This window comes from Schistocerca nitens, chromosome 7 (assembly GCF_023898315.1).
Source record: "Schistocerca nitens isolate TAMUIC-IGC-003100 chromosome 7, iqSchNite1.1, whole genome shotgun sequence".
Taxonomy (NCBI): domain Eukaryota; kingdom Metazoa; phylum Arthropoda; class Insecta; order Orthoptera; family Acrididae; genus Schistocerca; species Schistocerca nitens.
Window position 1 is genome coordinate 229,866,363 of NC_064620.1, and position 16,560 is coordinate 229,882,922.

At 45.7% G+C, this 16,560-nt stretch overlaps 1 protein-coding gene across 2 annotated transcripts in view; it reads right to left on the reverse strand.

Annotated features, from left to right (window-relative positions):
• The window catches only part of LOC126195291 (agrin), a 296,118-nt gene that overhangs the window by 55,234 nt on the left and 224,324 nt on the right, over window positions 1–16,560 (reverse strand). For both annotated transcript variants that reach the window (XM_049933840.1, XM_049933839.1), the window contains exon 3: window positions 14,908–15,052. In XM_049933840.1, the coding sequence (XP_049789797.1) occupies window positions 14,908–15,052 (145 nt within the window). The remainder of the gene's footprint in view (window positions 1–14,907; window positions 15,053–16,560) is intronic.

Consider the following 16,560-nt stretch of genomic DNA (forward strand, 5'->3'; position numbering starts at 1 on the left):
GCCACACAGATCGCACGACATGATGAATCCCATCAAATATTTATGGGGCATAATCGAGAGGTCAGTTCTTGCTCAAAATCCTGGATCAAAACTTTCGCAGTTATGGCTCGCTGTAGGGGCATCAAGCCTCAGTATTTCTACAGGGGACTTGTGGACTCTATGCCACGTGGAGTTGCTGCACTACACCGGGCAAAAGCAGGTCCACCACAACTTGTATGAATATCAAGAGCTCAGATGGAAACCCAGTTCTAAGCAAAGAAGGAAAAGTAGAAAGGTGGAAGGAGTATATAGAGGGTCTATGCAAGGGCGATGTACTTGAGGACAATATTATGGAAATGGAAGAAGATGTAGAGGAAGATGAAATGGGAGATACGATACTGCGTGAAGAGTTTGACAGAGCACTGAAAGACCTGAGTCGAAACAAGGACCAAGGCGTAGACAACATTCCATTAGAACTACTGACAGCCTTGGGAGAGCCAGTCCTAACAAAACTGTACCATCTGGTGAGCAAGATATATGAGACAGGCGAAATACCCTCAGACTTCAAGAAGACTATAATAATTCCAATCCCAAAGAAAGCAGGTGTTGACAGATGTGAAAATTACCGAAGAATCAGTTTAATAAGTCACCGCTGCAAAATGCTAACGCGAATACTTTACAGACGAATGGAAAAACTGGTAGAAGCCGACCTCGGGGAAGATCAGTTTGGATTCCGTAGAAATATTGGAACACGCGAGGCAATACTGACCCTACGACTTATCTAAGAAGATAGATAAAGGAAAGACAAACCTATATTTCTAGCATTAGTAGACTTAGAGAAAGCGTTTGACAATGGTGACTGGAATACTCTCTTTCAAATTCTGAAGGTGGCAGGGGTAAAATACAGGGAGCGAAAGGCTATTTACAATTTGTACAGAAAGCAGATGACAGTTATAAGAGTCGAGGGACATGAAAGGGAAGCAGTGGTTGGGAAGGGAATGAGACAGGGTTGTAGCCTCTCCGGTCCGCAGCTCGTGGTCGTGCGGTAGCGTTCTCACTTCCCACGCCCGGGTTCCCGGGTTCGATTCCCGGCGGGGTCAGGGATTTTCTCTGCCTCGTGATGACTGGGTGTCGTGTGCTGTCCTTAGGTTTAAGTAGTTCTAAGTTCTAGGGGACTGATGACCATAGATGTTAAGTTCCATAGTGCTCTGAGCCATTTGAACCATTTTGTAGCCTCTCCCCGATGCTATTCAATCTGTATACTGAGCAAGCAGTAAGGGAACCGAAAGTAAAGTTCAGAGTAGGTATTAAAATCCATGGAGAAGAAATAAAAACTTTGAGGTTCGCCGATGACATTGTAATTCTGTCAGAGACAGCAAAGGACTTGGAAGAGCGGCTGAACGGAATTGACAGTGTCTTAAAAGGAGGGTATAAGATGAACATCAACAAAAGCAAAACGAGGATAATGGAATGTAGTCGAATTAAGTCGGGTGGTGCTGAGGGCATTAGAATACGAAATGAGACACCTTAAGTAGTAACGGAGTTTTGCTATTTGGGGAGCAAAATAACTGATGATGGTCGAAGTAGAGAGGATATAAAATGTTGACTGGCAATGGCAAGGAAAGCGTTTCTGAAGAAGAGAAATTTGTTAACATCGAGTATAGATTTAAGTGTGAGGAAGTCGTTTCTGAAAGTATTTGTATGGAGTGTAGCCATGCGTGGAAGTGAAACATAGACGATAAATAGTTTGGACAAGAAGAGAATAGAAGCTTTAGAAATGTGGTGCTACAGAATAATGCTGAAGATTAGATGAGTAGATCACATAACTAATTAGGAGGTATTGAATAGGATTGGGGAGAAGAGAAGTTTGTGGCACAACTTGACTAGAAGAAGGGATCGGTTGGTAGGACATGTTCTGAAGCATCAAGGGATCACCAATTTAGTATTGGAGGGCAGCGTGGAGGGTAAAAATCGTAGAGGGAGACCAAGAGATGAATACACTAAGCAGATTCAGAAGGATGTAGGTTGCAGTAGTTACTGGGAGATGAAGTAGCTTGCACAGGATAGAGTAGCATGGAGAGCTGCATCAGACCAGTCTCAGGACTGAAGACCACAACAACAACATCGCACGGTTTGTGTGACATCAGTGTAAAATTTAGTCATTCGCTATCCTTCCTGAAGCTGCGGTTTTAATGTAGAGCTCAGTAATTTTGACCATGACTATTTCCGACCGCCCATAGTCGGTCCTGTGAAGTGTTCAGACAAGACGAGGCAGCCGAGTGCACGGAGTCACGGACGAGCCGCGCCTCCCGCATCCCCCAGCCGGCGGGCCCCTCAGAAGTGTGCCACGTGCATCTGATACACGGTGCGGTGCAGCGGGAGGCCGGCGAGACGTGTGTGCGCGGCCCGGTCCGATCAGATGGACGACGAGAGCGACGGCCGGCACGTCACGAGCCCCGCGGGCTGACTCAGCGGCCGCGGGAACCGGTTGTGTGCGGGGGCGGCACGGGACGGGGACGGGGACGTCTGGAGCCGCGGCAGCTGGCCCGCCGCTCTCTGCATACCACTTCCTCCCCCTCCTCCTCCGCCCAGCGGAGCACATCCAGAGTGCCCTCCCTAACTGTTAACTCGACTACCCGCGCACAGGGGCGAGTGCCTCGCCTCCCGTCAGTTTGCTCGTCCGCGCTTCCGCATACCTCCCAGACACAAGGTGTTGCTGTTCAGACGCGACACACGCCTGCGTTTGCACAGAGACAGTTACCGTCAGCGGCACAAGGCGTGCCCAGAAACAGGCGCGGTGCGTCCAGCGACCAGAATCTGCCTCGCTGGGGAGCGGTTCAGACACTTCTGGTGTCTGCCAAGCTCAACGGAAAACGAGAGGTTACCTGTGTGTTCTCGATTTCCGCATGCACTGTGACCACTGTCACGCCCCATCATTTTCAGTCCAGTCACGATGATGGCTCACACGCTCTGTCCCTGTACAGGATCACCCACGCCACACTTGTCTGAATAGCGATACTGTAACTGCTAAGGTAGGCATTGTGTCAGGAGGTTCTACATCTACCAGGTGATCAAAAAGTCAGTATAAATTTGAAAACTTAATAAACCACGGAATAATGTAGATAGAGAGGTAAAAATTGACACACATGCTTAGAATGACATGGGGTTTTATTAGAACCACCCCATATTGCTAGACGCGTGAAAGATCTCTTGCGCGCGTCGTTTGGTGATGACCGTGTGCTCAGCCGCCACTTTCGTCATGCTTGGCCTCCCAGGTCCCCAGACCTCAGTCCGTGCGATTATTGGCTTTGGGGTTACCTGAAGTCGCAAGTGTATCGTGATCGACCGACATCTCTAGGGATGCTTAAAGACAACATCCGACGCCAATGCCTCACCATAACTCCGGACATGCTTTACAGTGCTGTTCACATTATTACTCGACTACAGCTATTGTTGAGGAATGATGGTGGGCATATTGAGCATTTCCTGTAAAGAACATCATCTTTGCTTTGGCTTACTTTGTTATGCTAATTATTGCTATTCTGATCAGATGAAGCTCTATCTTTCGGACACTTTTTAACTTTTGCATTTTTTCGGTTCAAATAAAACCCCATGTCATTCCAAACAAGTGTGTCAATTTGTACCTCTCTATCTACATTATTCCGTGATTTATTCAGTGTTCAAATTTATACTGACTTTTTGATCAGCCAGTATACTCTGCGAACCACTGGGACGTGCATGGAAGAGGGTACGTCCCACTATACCAAAGATAAGGGGTTTTCCCCGTTTCATTCATGCATGGCGGAAGGGAAAATGAGTGTTCAAATGCCTCGGTGCGTGCTGTAAGTAATCTAATCTTATCCTTACGATCCCTATGGGAGCGATGTATAGGGGATTGTAGTGTATTTCTGGAGTCATCATTTAAAGCCGGTTATTGACACTTTTTAAGTAGACTTTCTAGGGATAGCTTCCGTTTATGTTCAAGAGTCTGCCTGATCAGTTCTTTCACCATCTCAGAGCCACTCTCCCGTGGATCTGACGAACCTGTTACCATTCGTGCTGCCCTTCTCTGTATACGTTCAATATCTCCTGATAATCGTATCTGGTACGGGCCGCACACACTTGAGCAATATTCTAGGATGGGTCGTGGGAGTGTTTTTAACCAATGTCCTGATTGCATTTCCACGGTATTCTATCAATTAACCCACACTAGGCCGGATTAAAGGAAGACATCAGACCTGTTCGGACGCGTGCTGCTAGACTTTTTACTGGTGGGTTCGATCAGCATGCAAGTATTGTGGAAATGCTTCATGAGTGCAAATGGGAATCGCTGTAGGGACGACGACGTTCTTTTCGCGAGGCACTACTAAAGAAATGTAGAGAACCAGCATTTGAGACCGTGCGCAGAACGATTATGCTACCTCCAATGGACATTCCGCGTTAAGGACCACGAAGATGGGAGAAACTGGGGCTCCTGCGGACGATTATAGACAGTCGTTTTCCCGTCGCTCTGTTTGCGAGTGGGACAGGAAAGGAAATGACGAGTAGCGGTGTAAGGTACAGTCCACCATGCAGCTTACGGTGGCTTGTGGAATATATACGTAAATGTAGATATAGATAATGGAACAACACTCAACATGGCTTTTTTTAAAAAAAGGAAAAGTTGAAATAATTGATCGTAAGGATAATCGAGTATGTAAAGTTAACTGACGTGAAATACACCGAGGAACCAAACAAACTGGTACACCTGCCTAATAACGAGTAGGCCCCCGCGAGCACGCACAAGTGCCGCAGCACGACGTGGCATGGACTCATGTGTGAAGCAGTGCTGGAGGGAAATGATAGCATGAATCCTGCAGGGTTGTCCATACGTGGCATGGACTCATGTGTGAAGCAGTGCTGGAGGGAAATGATAGCATGAATCCTGCAGGGTTGTCCATACGTGGCATGGACTCATGTGTGAAGCAGTGCTGGAGGGAAATGATAGCATGAATCCTGCAGGGTTGTCCATACGTGGCATGGACTCATGTGTGAAGCAGTGCTGGAGGGAAATTATAGCATGAATCCTGCAGGGTTATCCATACGTGGCATGGACTCATGTGTGAAGCAGTGCTGGAGGGAAATGATAGCATGAATCCTGCAGGGTTGTCCATACATCCATAAGAGTACAAGAGGGTGGAGATCTCTTTTGAACAGCACGTTGCAAGACATCCCAGATATGGTCAGTAATATTCATCTCTGGGGAATTTGGTGGTCAGCGGAAGTGTTTAAACTCAGTAGGGTGTTCCTGGAGCTACTCTGTAGCAATTCTGAACGCGTGGGGTGTCGTATTGTCCTGCTGGAATTGCCCAAGTACGTCGGAATGCACAATGAACACGAATGGATGCAGGTGACCGGACAGGATGCTTACGTACGTGTCACTTGTCACAGTGGTATCTAGACCTATCAGGGGTCCCATATCACTCCCCTGTACACGCCCCACACCATTAAAGAGACTCCGCCAGCTTGAACAGTCTCCTGCTGACATGCAGGGTCCATGGATTGATAAGGTTGTCTCCATACCCGTACACGTCCATCCGCTCGATAAAATTTGAAACAAGACTCGTCCGGTCAGGCAACATGTTTTCAGTCATCAACAGTTCAATGTCGGTGTTGACGGGCCCAAGTGAGGCGTAAAGCTTTGTGTCATGCAGTCATCAAGGGTACACGAGTGGGCCTACGGCTCCGAAAGCCCATATCGGCGACGTTCCGTTGAAAGGTTCACACGCTGACACTTGTTGATGGCGCAGTGTTGAAATATGCAGCAAATTGCGGAAGTGTTGCTCTTCTGTCACGTTGAACGATTCTCTTCAGTCGTCGTTGTTCCCGTTCTTGCAGGATTTTTTCCTGGCCGCAGTAAGGTCGGAGATTTGATGTTTTACCTGATTCCTAATATTCACGGTACACTCGTAAAATGGTCGAGCGGGAAAATCGCCACTTCATCGCTACCTCGGAGATGCCGTGTCCCATCGCTCGTACGACGACTACAACAACCCATTCAAATTCACTTAAATGTTAATAACCTGCCATTGTAGCAGCAGTAACCGATTTAACAACTGCGCCAGACACTTGTTGTCTCATATAGGCGTTGCCGACCGCAGCGCTGTATTCTGCCTGCTTACGTATCTCTGTATTTGAATACGTATGCCTGTACCAGTTTCTATGGCGCTTCAGTGTAGATATAAATCGGTTAATTGCAGTTAATTATTCATTCCTAAGTGTGACGCGAGACAGACAGCGGCAGAGACCTGCACCACTAACCGACGCGTGGCCCGCATCTCGTGGTCGTGCGGTAGCGTTCTCGCTTCCCACGCCCGGGTTCGATTCCCGGCGGGGTCAGGGATTTTCTCTGCCTCGTGATGGCTGGGTGTTGTGTGATGTCCTTAGGTTAGTTAGGTTTAAGTAGTTCTAAGTTCTAGGGGACTGATGACCATAGATGTTAAGTCCGATAGTGCTCAGAGCCATTTGAACCATTTTGAACTAGCCGACGTGGACTTGTGGGCGCCAGTCTCCCTGGGCAGAATGCTGCGATGGGTGCACCAGAAATCCTGACTCGGCCTGACGACCGTCTCCGTGCCGATAGAGGAGAGCGTCGGAGATGTTTAGACGAACGAGAGCCTGCCCACAGTCACGAGAGGGGAGGTGTCTTCTCCTACTCCGACAGGTCTGTTCTCCTGTAACAGGTCGGCACTGTTTCTGCGACTTCGGGTGGTGAGACCTAGCTCGTCTGTGATCTTTGACTACACGAGTGGAATCAATGTTTATCATAGCTGAAGTTCAGTTAAAACTGTGTGTTAAATCTGTTTTCTTAATGCCCGTTACTGAGATGAGTAGCTAATTTTTCTGGCATAAAAATCACTTTGATTAAGTGTTACATGTTGAATTGCTCTGGACAGGTTATTTAAATTATTTTGAGAGTCCTTGAAAAGAGGAGTTAGTGGTATGACACATCACGATGGTTGTAATTACGAGCCTACAACCTTCCTCTGCAATGATGCAAAAGCATGACGCCCTGCACTGTCACCCTCGGGCTACTAGGCGGCGCTCAAGCAGCAAGGTGTCGATACGTGCGAAAAACAACGGCCAGAGCTCAGAAGTTCACGTGACGTGTAAGATGAGTTAATGATGTCACATTGGCACCAGATTTCGCCATAGTTCTGCTGAGAACGCCAAGGTCGACGTGTCACACCATGATCATCACATCCCCTCTTACCCGCATTTCACCCCTTCTTTTGACGCCTCTGCGAAGGAGGCCAGAACCGCGACGGCCAGAGTCGAAACCACGCGGGTTTCTTATAAGTGACAGAGGGAAACATTTCAAACAGATCGCCGCTCACAATCGACACGACAAGGCCTCAGAGGGCGGCATAAGGGACGTCAATGAAACCACCCCTTTCCGTGGGGCGTCGATTCCCGTATATTTCGCGGTCCGAACGACAGTTCTCAGTGCGATGCGCAACAGGATGGCGTTCTTGACAGTCTTTGACCCTGCTGACGTGCCCTGATGTTTCAGCCCCTCTCTAAGGATATTGCGAGGCTGCATCGGCATTGAACGTGATCGCACCCCATTGGTGTGCAGCGCTACCCCAATTTTTGCTCTCATGTAAGGGTTGCAACCACAAGGGACCATTCAAAATCATTCGATGAAATTTGAGCGTGATCTGAAGCAGAAAACTGTGCTTGTGGTTTTTTAGCTCTCCCGTTTCACGCCCTCCTGTGGCATGATCACAGAGGGATGCGGCACTGACACGTGCACGAATACAACGGTGAAGAGTCCCTCTAAGACCCCATAGTTCAGCAATACCCTCAGTGGCACCTGCGCACATTTATTGACAATTTTTAAAATGTGCCTTTACAGTGAAGACCTGCAAAGTAGCCCCAGGTGCCTGTAGATGGGCAACCACTTCGCGCTCCTCTGATGCAATGAACTTCTCACTCTGGCCTTCTTTTCACTTGTGTCTGAAGCGTCGTCCATCTTGCGGATGATGGCACAGGGTCCCATGCTTTTGCACCATTACATAGCACAGTTGTAAGCACCTATGAATCAAATTTCAAATTTCTGTATTGCAATGGAATGCTGTTATGAGGTTTCGAAAAAGTGATCATTTAATCCTGTAGCACAGTGTAGAAATGTTGGAACTAGCTGGGTGGAGAGTAGGTTCAGTTCCAGTAGTACCATTCCTAACGTGAATATCATTTTGCTCTTTCTTTTGTGCTTTCTGTTCCATATGAAATACATGTAATGTGAATATATGAACTCTCCCAATCATCATGCAAGCTGTATTTTTAAAATCTTTATTATTCAGAGTATAATTTACAGACTGCTGGCAATAACAGTATAAATATTTTATTGAGGAATATATTATTTATTCGAAATATACGATTTATAAAAACCATGTGTGCTTCCAATCCCACTAACGACTGTTTACTTTAGGATTAACATACCTTACCTGTTTAATTCAAATTGTTGTCGTTGTAAGTATTCCAGAATTTTCGAATCTTTAAATGTAATCCTTTGAAGTATCCAGTGTCGCAGTCTTGTAGCCCTAATTTTTTTGGTTACAAAAATGTACAATCCTCTTAAAATAGTTAACGAAATATTTCAGTTACAAAATTTGAGTTGTGGGGAAATATTGACGGCTTTTGTAAATCTTAGTCCACGCTAAAACTTCGACCCATACCGTAAAACCATCGTATGTACTGCTGAAGAACATGGAGTTTATAATTAGTCAGTATTGCTGTGTGGTATGGGATTCTTACCAGACAGAACTGACACAGGACGCCGAGAAACTTCAAAGAAGGCCAGCTCGTTTTATATTATCGCGGAATGGGGAGAAAGTGTCACGGATATGAAAGAGTAGTGGGGCGGCAGTTGCAAAGAGATCTTTTCACGAAATACTGAAGTTGTTATTGCACCGCAGTCTGGAGCGACTCTAGACGCGTCTTCGGCCGGGAATCTCATTGACTGGAGTAGAATAGTTCTCAGTGATGCGTCCCGCTTGAACTGTGATTCAGTGTCCAGCGAAGACGAGTCTGGAGACGCCTCTGACAACGATGATGTTTGGTTTGTGGGGCGTTCAACTCCGCAGTTATCAGCACCCGTACAAATTCCCAACCTTTGCTCCGTCCGATCTCGCCACTCTCAGGAATGATGATGAGGACAACACAAACATCCAGTCATCTCGAGGCAGGTGAAAATCCCTGACCCCGCCGGGAATCGAACCAGCACCCCGGGCTCGGGAAGCGAGATCGCGACCGCTGGACCACGAGCTGCGGACGCGTCTGACAACGGTGGTATACCAACCTTACTGTCCTCCGCCATATGGACGGACAATCATGAGTGATGGTCCGGGGTGCCATTTCTTTTCATAGCGGGGTCTCTCTGGTTGTCATTTCCGGTACCCTTGCTGCACAGCTGTACATCGAGGACATTCGACGCCCCGGTTTATTACCCTTCACGGCAAGCCATCCTGAGCTTAAATTTCAACAAAATAATAGCCGCCCGCACACGTCGATAGTTTCTACTGTGCTTGCCAAATCCTACCCTGGCCAGCTAGGTCGCCAGAACTCTCCCCTACTGAGAACTTTTGGAGCATTACGGGCAGGACTCTCCAAGCAGCTCGGGATTTTGACAATCTAATGCGCCAATTGGAGAGAACTTGGCACGATATTCCTCAGGTGGATGTCGAACAACTCTCAATCGATGCCATGCTTCCGATAGAAGCCATAGGTGGACCAACGCGTTATTAACTTGCTCAATTTGTTGAAAATCACTGGCTGTGCTGTGTGCAGTCTGTGGCTGGTTTGCATTGTTGTTTCCTATTGTAGTGTTGGGCAGCTGGATGTTAACAGCGCGTAGCGTTGCACAGTTGGAGGTGAGCCGCCAGCAGTGGTGGATGTGGGGAGAGAAATGGCGCAGTTTTGAAATTTGTAAGAATGGATGTCATGAACTGCTATATATATTATGACTTTTGAACACTATTAAGGTAAATACATTGTTTGTTCTCTATCAAAATCTTTCATTTGCTAACTATGCCTATCAGTAGTTTGTGCCTTCCGTAGTTTGAATCTTTTATTTAACTGGCAGTAGTGGCGCTCGCTGTATTGCAGTAGTTGGAGTAACGAAGATTTTTGTGAGGTAAGTGATTTGTGAAAGGTATAGGTTAATGTTAGTCAGGGCCATTCTTTTGTAGGGATTACTGAAAGTCAGATTGCGTTGCGCTAAAAAAATATTGTGTGTCAGTTTAGTGTTGATCATAATAGGTAAAGAGCGAAATGTCTGAAGTTCAGTTTTGCTCAGCTGTTTGAAAATCAAATAACGTAAGGGATTTACCAGCACAGTAATTCACTAATTTTTCTAAGGGGACGTTTCATTGTGAAGCTCTTTCTCTTGAATAAATCATCCAAATTTTATGAAATTGAAATAATTTGTTTGTCTGTACATGTACACCACATCTACCGATTTTCTTCCCATTCGGATAATTCCTCCGTGGTGCCTTTTTTGAAATTGTTTTAGAGTGTATTTCTCAATCGACGAACGAACTTTATAAAGAAAAAGGCTACCGAGGAACACGATTCAGGTCAGTAAAGTTACAGTGACACAAAGGAAGAATGGTACTTCCTGGTTGCGCACGCGCGCTCGCCCAGTAGCTACTGTGTAAGCTAGACTTCGAGTCGATTCCCGGTATCCGGGGTAGGAATCTTTCGTCCTGTCAGCTAAACGTGAAGCGGACTGGACCGACCGCTCCGTTTGCGAGGTCGAGGGATTTCCGCAGGATAGCCGATGGACTGGCAGCAGCCGTGGGAAATCAACTTCAAAGGCCTTGGCAGGAAGCAGCTCTTAGTGAGAAGTGGAAATGGCCAGTGGCAGTGTTTGAATTCCGTCTTCGAGGCTAATTATCCGAGAGGCCTGAGTGTTGGAATAATTGAGGAAAACCGTTTCGGAGCTCGCGAAATCAGGGGACGGCCGGCAGTCCTTGTAGGATGGAAGATGCCAGTTTAGTGCCCCCGGGGACGGAGGAGGCATTGCGGAGTATCGGTATCGGTGATAAATAAAGTGAGGCTCCTCGTGAGGCAAGTTTCGAAAGAGCTAGATGTGCGTATCCGAGGCTGATATCGGAGTCGGCTCAGTCATTTGGCTGCTGTCAAGGCGGAAGTTGCTGTTCCGTGGGAATAACTAGAAAGAGGTCAAGTACCAGAGCGCGAAGCCGTTCAGTAGCTGGGGCTGCTATTTAACGAACGACTAGTCGAGATGTGTCAGAAGGCAGTAAATTCAATTTTGTTCCAACGAAAATAGTTCTTGATTCTATACTCCTCATTTTTGACTTCAGATAGTTATTCTATTTTGTTTACAGAGGAGATTGTCGGCGGGAGAGATTGGAAAACAAAATTTGAGACGCTGTTTGCAGTGCTCGTTTTGCAATCCAGTTGTCCGATCTGTGATTCTTAGAAGTAGCGGGACTTCTACAAGACAATGGTTAGTGGTTTATGTCCGCAGCTCGTGGTCGTGCGGTAGCGTTCTCGCTTCCCACGCCCGGGTTCCCGTGTTCGATTCCCGGCGGGGTCAGGGATTTTCTCTGCCTCGTGATGACTGGATGTTGCGTGATGTCCTTAGGTTAGTTAGGTTTAAGTAGTTCTAAGTTCTAGGGGACTGATGATCATAGATGTTAAGTCCCATAGTGCTCAGAGCCATTTGAACCATTTTTAGTGGTTTATTAGTGACGATTTTAGCCAGATTCAAGGCGAGGTTGGCGATCCTTTTCTAGAGTGGTAGTATATGTGTAGCAGTGCATATAAGTAATCTGGGACCACCAAAAACCTTTTGTAGTTAAAGCTACGGAGCAATAGGTAGGGTTATTGATGTTGCGCGCCGCTCATAGCTGTAACGTGACCACGAGTGCGACTTCGCGCCACGACACGGAAACTCCGAGGAACGGACCAGAAGGGACATTTCAAAGTCTTTGCGACGTGTCCTTTGTCTTTGAAGTTACTAAAAAATTTCTGTGGAGCAGTTATTTGGCAAATTGAATTATACTCATATAAAATGTCTGACGGACAGCAAAATTTGAAATAGTTTCTCGTTGACAACTCCTTCTGTTCTCTAGAAGAATTATATTTATTATATATTGCAAAACCAATTACGTAGATAATATTTTTACTGAGCTGTTCTGATTGCTACGAGCTCATTTCGAACACCATAGTCATTTTCAAGGTATCTGAAAAAAAATCAGTCTTAAAACAAACGTTTTTGTTTTTCGTTATTTTATTATTACTTTACAGTTTTGAATTACTTACAGCAGAGCGTCGTTGTTTCTGTGCTGTCGAAATGTTAATATTGGAGGAGATGTATTAACCCTTCAGTAATTAATAATTGTAACGTAATTTGTAAATAACGAAAATGTACAAAAACGTTTTTTTCAATATTGCGTTTTTCGCATATAGCTTGAAAACGGCCATGGGGTTCGAAATTAACTCATAGCAATAATAACATTTTAGCCACGTGATTTGTTTTTCATTATATAATGTCCTTACAAGACATATAAACGCTGCAGGCCCATGAGAAGTAAAAAAGAATTCTATTTATGTAATACCAGCCTTTCCCCCACGGCTCAGCACATATATTGGACAAACCTCATCCTTCCCCTCTCTGCATCCACCCGTTCGTTCCTCCGTCTGTCCACTTCATCCTCCCATCTCTACCTGTCTCCTCCTCCTTGTCCTCACTCCCTCTGTCTATTCATCTCCTCCTCCCTCTCCTTTGTCCATTTCCTCTATTCCCTCTCTCTGACCATATCATCCTCCCTCGCCTTCTGACCATATCCTTTTCTTCCTCTCTCTTTCCATTTCGGCCTCTCCTCTTCCTTTTTCACCCAACCCACTGCCACTTTACACCTTCCACCTGCCTCATGCATCTCTCCCTCCTTCCCTCTGTCCATTTCTTCCTCCCTCTTGGTCTGTCCATTCCCTCTACTATCCATTTCAACCTGTCCCTTGCCATGCACATGCAGCCTCTGTTATACGGTTCGATAAACCAGACTGATACTACTCCCGCAGCATGTCTGCCACGCAGGGCAGGCTACACATCAAGGGCTTGAAAACCATTTATTTGCGTCTGACACAGAGGTCACAATGCAAAGCAGTTTGATAAAGCAGCCCAACACAATTTGAACACAACAGACCTGTCATGTAGGGCAGCCTGCATGTTTGGGCCTGGAAAACCATTCTTGCCCCTAAAATATAGGCTGTCCTGCAAAGGACATTTATTTGGCATGCCAATAATGTTCTCACACAGCATGCATATTGTGATGGGCATCCTGTATGCCAGGGACAAAAAAAAGTTTTTGCCCATATTTCCGCTCCTATTGGAGCCAGGCGGTTATAAACCCCACAGTACTGATACTTGTGAGGCGTGCTGTTTCTGTGTGAAATTTGGTTGAAATCGATCCAGGGGTTTGGGAGGAGATCACAGACACACACACACACATACACTCTGCTTTATATGAATATATATAACACAAGTAAAAAGTAGTGGAGAGGAATAACTGATTTACATATGTATTAGGGAAAAATTATCTTGCAAATAATCAGCATGTAGTCATATTCGTATATCAATATGAAATGACTTATTCACACAATTAAGAATAATCACAGAAATGTTCCATGGAACACTAAACTAATTAACTTTAGATACGATAATAGACCTCTGAAAGTGTTCTGCTAACACAAACCATGTACCAGATGCAGACACAACACTTTTGACAAAACGAATCTCAAGTGTAACTGGATTTAGTCTCAAAGAAAATTATATTTAACAGGACAGTTGGGGACCATCAGACAGATGGTGATGTGAGGGGTACAGGATGCCTAACTGGGAAGAACATACGGATCACAAGGCTACTACGATTAGTGAACACGATGTGGACTTTATCATCCAGAGTGTAACACCATAATCGACTCCATCGAAAAGTTAGATAGTGATGTAAAATGCATGCAACTTAGCAGTTCAGTCTCTTTGGAGTATCCCATAGATATGCAGGTGGCTTTATGCACGTTTTAATAACAGAGGACAGTATCTTCTACTGGATAGTAACTGCTCCACAGAAAAAAAGTAGCGTCTAAGAGCGGATGTGCTCCAAAGGAAGTACAATACAACCACCAATTTTTTAAAAACCTCATTTTCGACACTGAGTATGTTTATTAAATTCTACTATTGAAATTTCAGCCTTTTGGTCATTTTAAAGTAGATAACAGCTACAAACAATATATACAGGGCTAAATATAGCACTAACAGGTCAGACCCCGGTAGCCGACTGGCCAGCGCGACATAATGTCAATCCTAAGGGCCCGGGTTCGATTCCTGGCTAGGTAGGAGATTTTCTTCGCTCAGGGACTGGGTGTTGTGTTGTCCTAATCATCATCATTTCATCCCCATCGATGCGCAAGTCGCAGAAGTGGCGTCAACTCGAAAGACTTGCACCCAGCGATTGGTCTACCCGACGGGAGGCCCTAGTCACACGACATTTTACTTACCACTAATATAATAAATGCCCACTTGCAAAAGAGCAAAAGGTTGAAATTGTAAGAGTGGGTTTTTAATAACCTTACAGTCTTTCAAAGAATTTTACAGGACTATGAACCCGCAGAAAATATAATTTGCGAGTGACTAATGTTCTCAGTACAGGAAACAGTTTCCCGGATAGGACCCCCAGCTCTATCAGACGGCTGGCTGATGACGCTGTTGTTTACACAACAGCACTATTGTTGCAGGTGCATAGGTAACTCCGGAACGACTTGGACGTAATTAACGTATAGGATTGATGCGTTTTGAAACTGGAACTTCAATGTGGACATCCTGTATACTGTATACATGCGTGCTGCGCTGTGCCTCACCTGCAGACCTCGACCTGGAGCATGCACCTGTTGAGGTATGTGCGGCCATCGGTGCCACAGACGGGCTCGTTCTCACGACCGCAGCGGTGGCTGCAGCTGGCGCCCTCTGCCCGAGAGCACTTCTCGGGGGGAACCACCGTCACGCCTGCCAACACAACACACGACCAGGGCTACTCAAACGGGACGAAAAGGAAAGCAAGCAGTGCTACCAGAAGCCATGTGCAAATTAGCAAGTCGATTAATGCGCTAGAGTTTTACCATTTCCTAAATCTTATGTCCCTCTCTGTATACTGACTTGACAGAAAATCCTAGGAAGTTCTGGTCTTACGTTAAATCAGTAAGTGGATCGAAACAGCATATCAGACACTCTGGGATGATAATGACATTGAAACAGAGGGTGACAGGTGTAAAGTTGAAATATTAAACACCTTTTTTCAAAGCTGCACTGCAGTTCCTTCTTAAATCCTCGCACGAACGAAAAAGTGGCTGACATCGAAATAAGTGTCCAAGGAATAGGAAACCCACATAAAATCACTCAACAGAGGAAAGTCCACTGGACCTGACGGGATACCAATTCGATTCTACACAGAGTACGCGAAAGAACTTGTCCCCCTTCTAACAGCCGTGTACCGCAAGTCTCTAGAGGAACGGAAGGTAGTTCCAGTTTTCAAGAAACTATAAGCCTATATCTCTGACATCGATCTGTTGTAGAATTTTAGAACATGTTTTTTGATCGCGTATCATGTCATTTCTGGAAACCCAGAATCTACTCAGTAGGAATCAACATGGATTCCGGAAACAGCGATCGTGTGAGATCCAACTCGCTTTATTTGTTCATGAGACCCAGAAAATATTACATACAGGCTCCCAGGTAGGTGCCATTTTCCTTGACTTCCGGAAGGCGTTCGATACAGTTCCGCACTGTCGCCTGATAAAGTAAGAGCCTACGAAATATCACACCAGCTGTGTGGCTGGATTGAAGGGTTTTTAGCAAACAGAACACAGCATGTTGGTCTCAATGGAGAGACGTCTACAGACGTTAAAGTAACTTCTGGCGTGCCACAGGGGAGTGTTATGGGACCATTGCTTTTCACAATATGTATATAAATGACCTAGTAGATAGTGTCGGAAGTTCTATGCGGCTTTTCGCGGATGATGCTGTCGTATACAGAGAAGTTGCAGCAGTAGAAAATTGCAGCGAAATGCAGGAAGATCTGCAGCGGATAGGCACTTGGTGCAGGGAGTGGCAACTGGCCCTTAACATAGACAAATGAAATATATTGCGAATACATAGAAACAAGGATCCTTTATTGTATGATTATATGATAGCGGAACAAACACTGGTAGCAATTACTTCTGTAAAATATCTGGGAGTATGCGAACGGAACGATTTGAAGTGGAATGATCATATAAAATTAATTGTTGGTAAGGCGGGTGCCAGGTTGAGATTCATTGGGAGAATCCTTAGAAAATGTAGTCCATCAACAAAGGAGGTTGCTTACAAAACACTCGTTCGACCTATACTTGAGTATTGCTCATCAGTGTGGGATCCGTACCAGGTCGGGTTGACAGAGGAGATAGAGAATATCCAAAGAAGAGCGGCGCGTTTTGTCAAAGGGTTATTTTGGCAACTGGCCCTTAACATAGACAAAT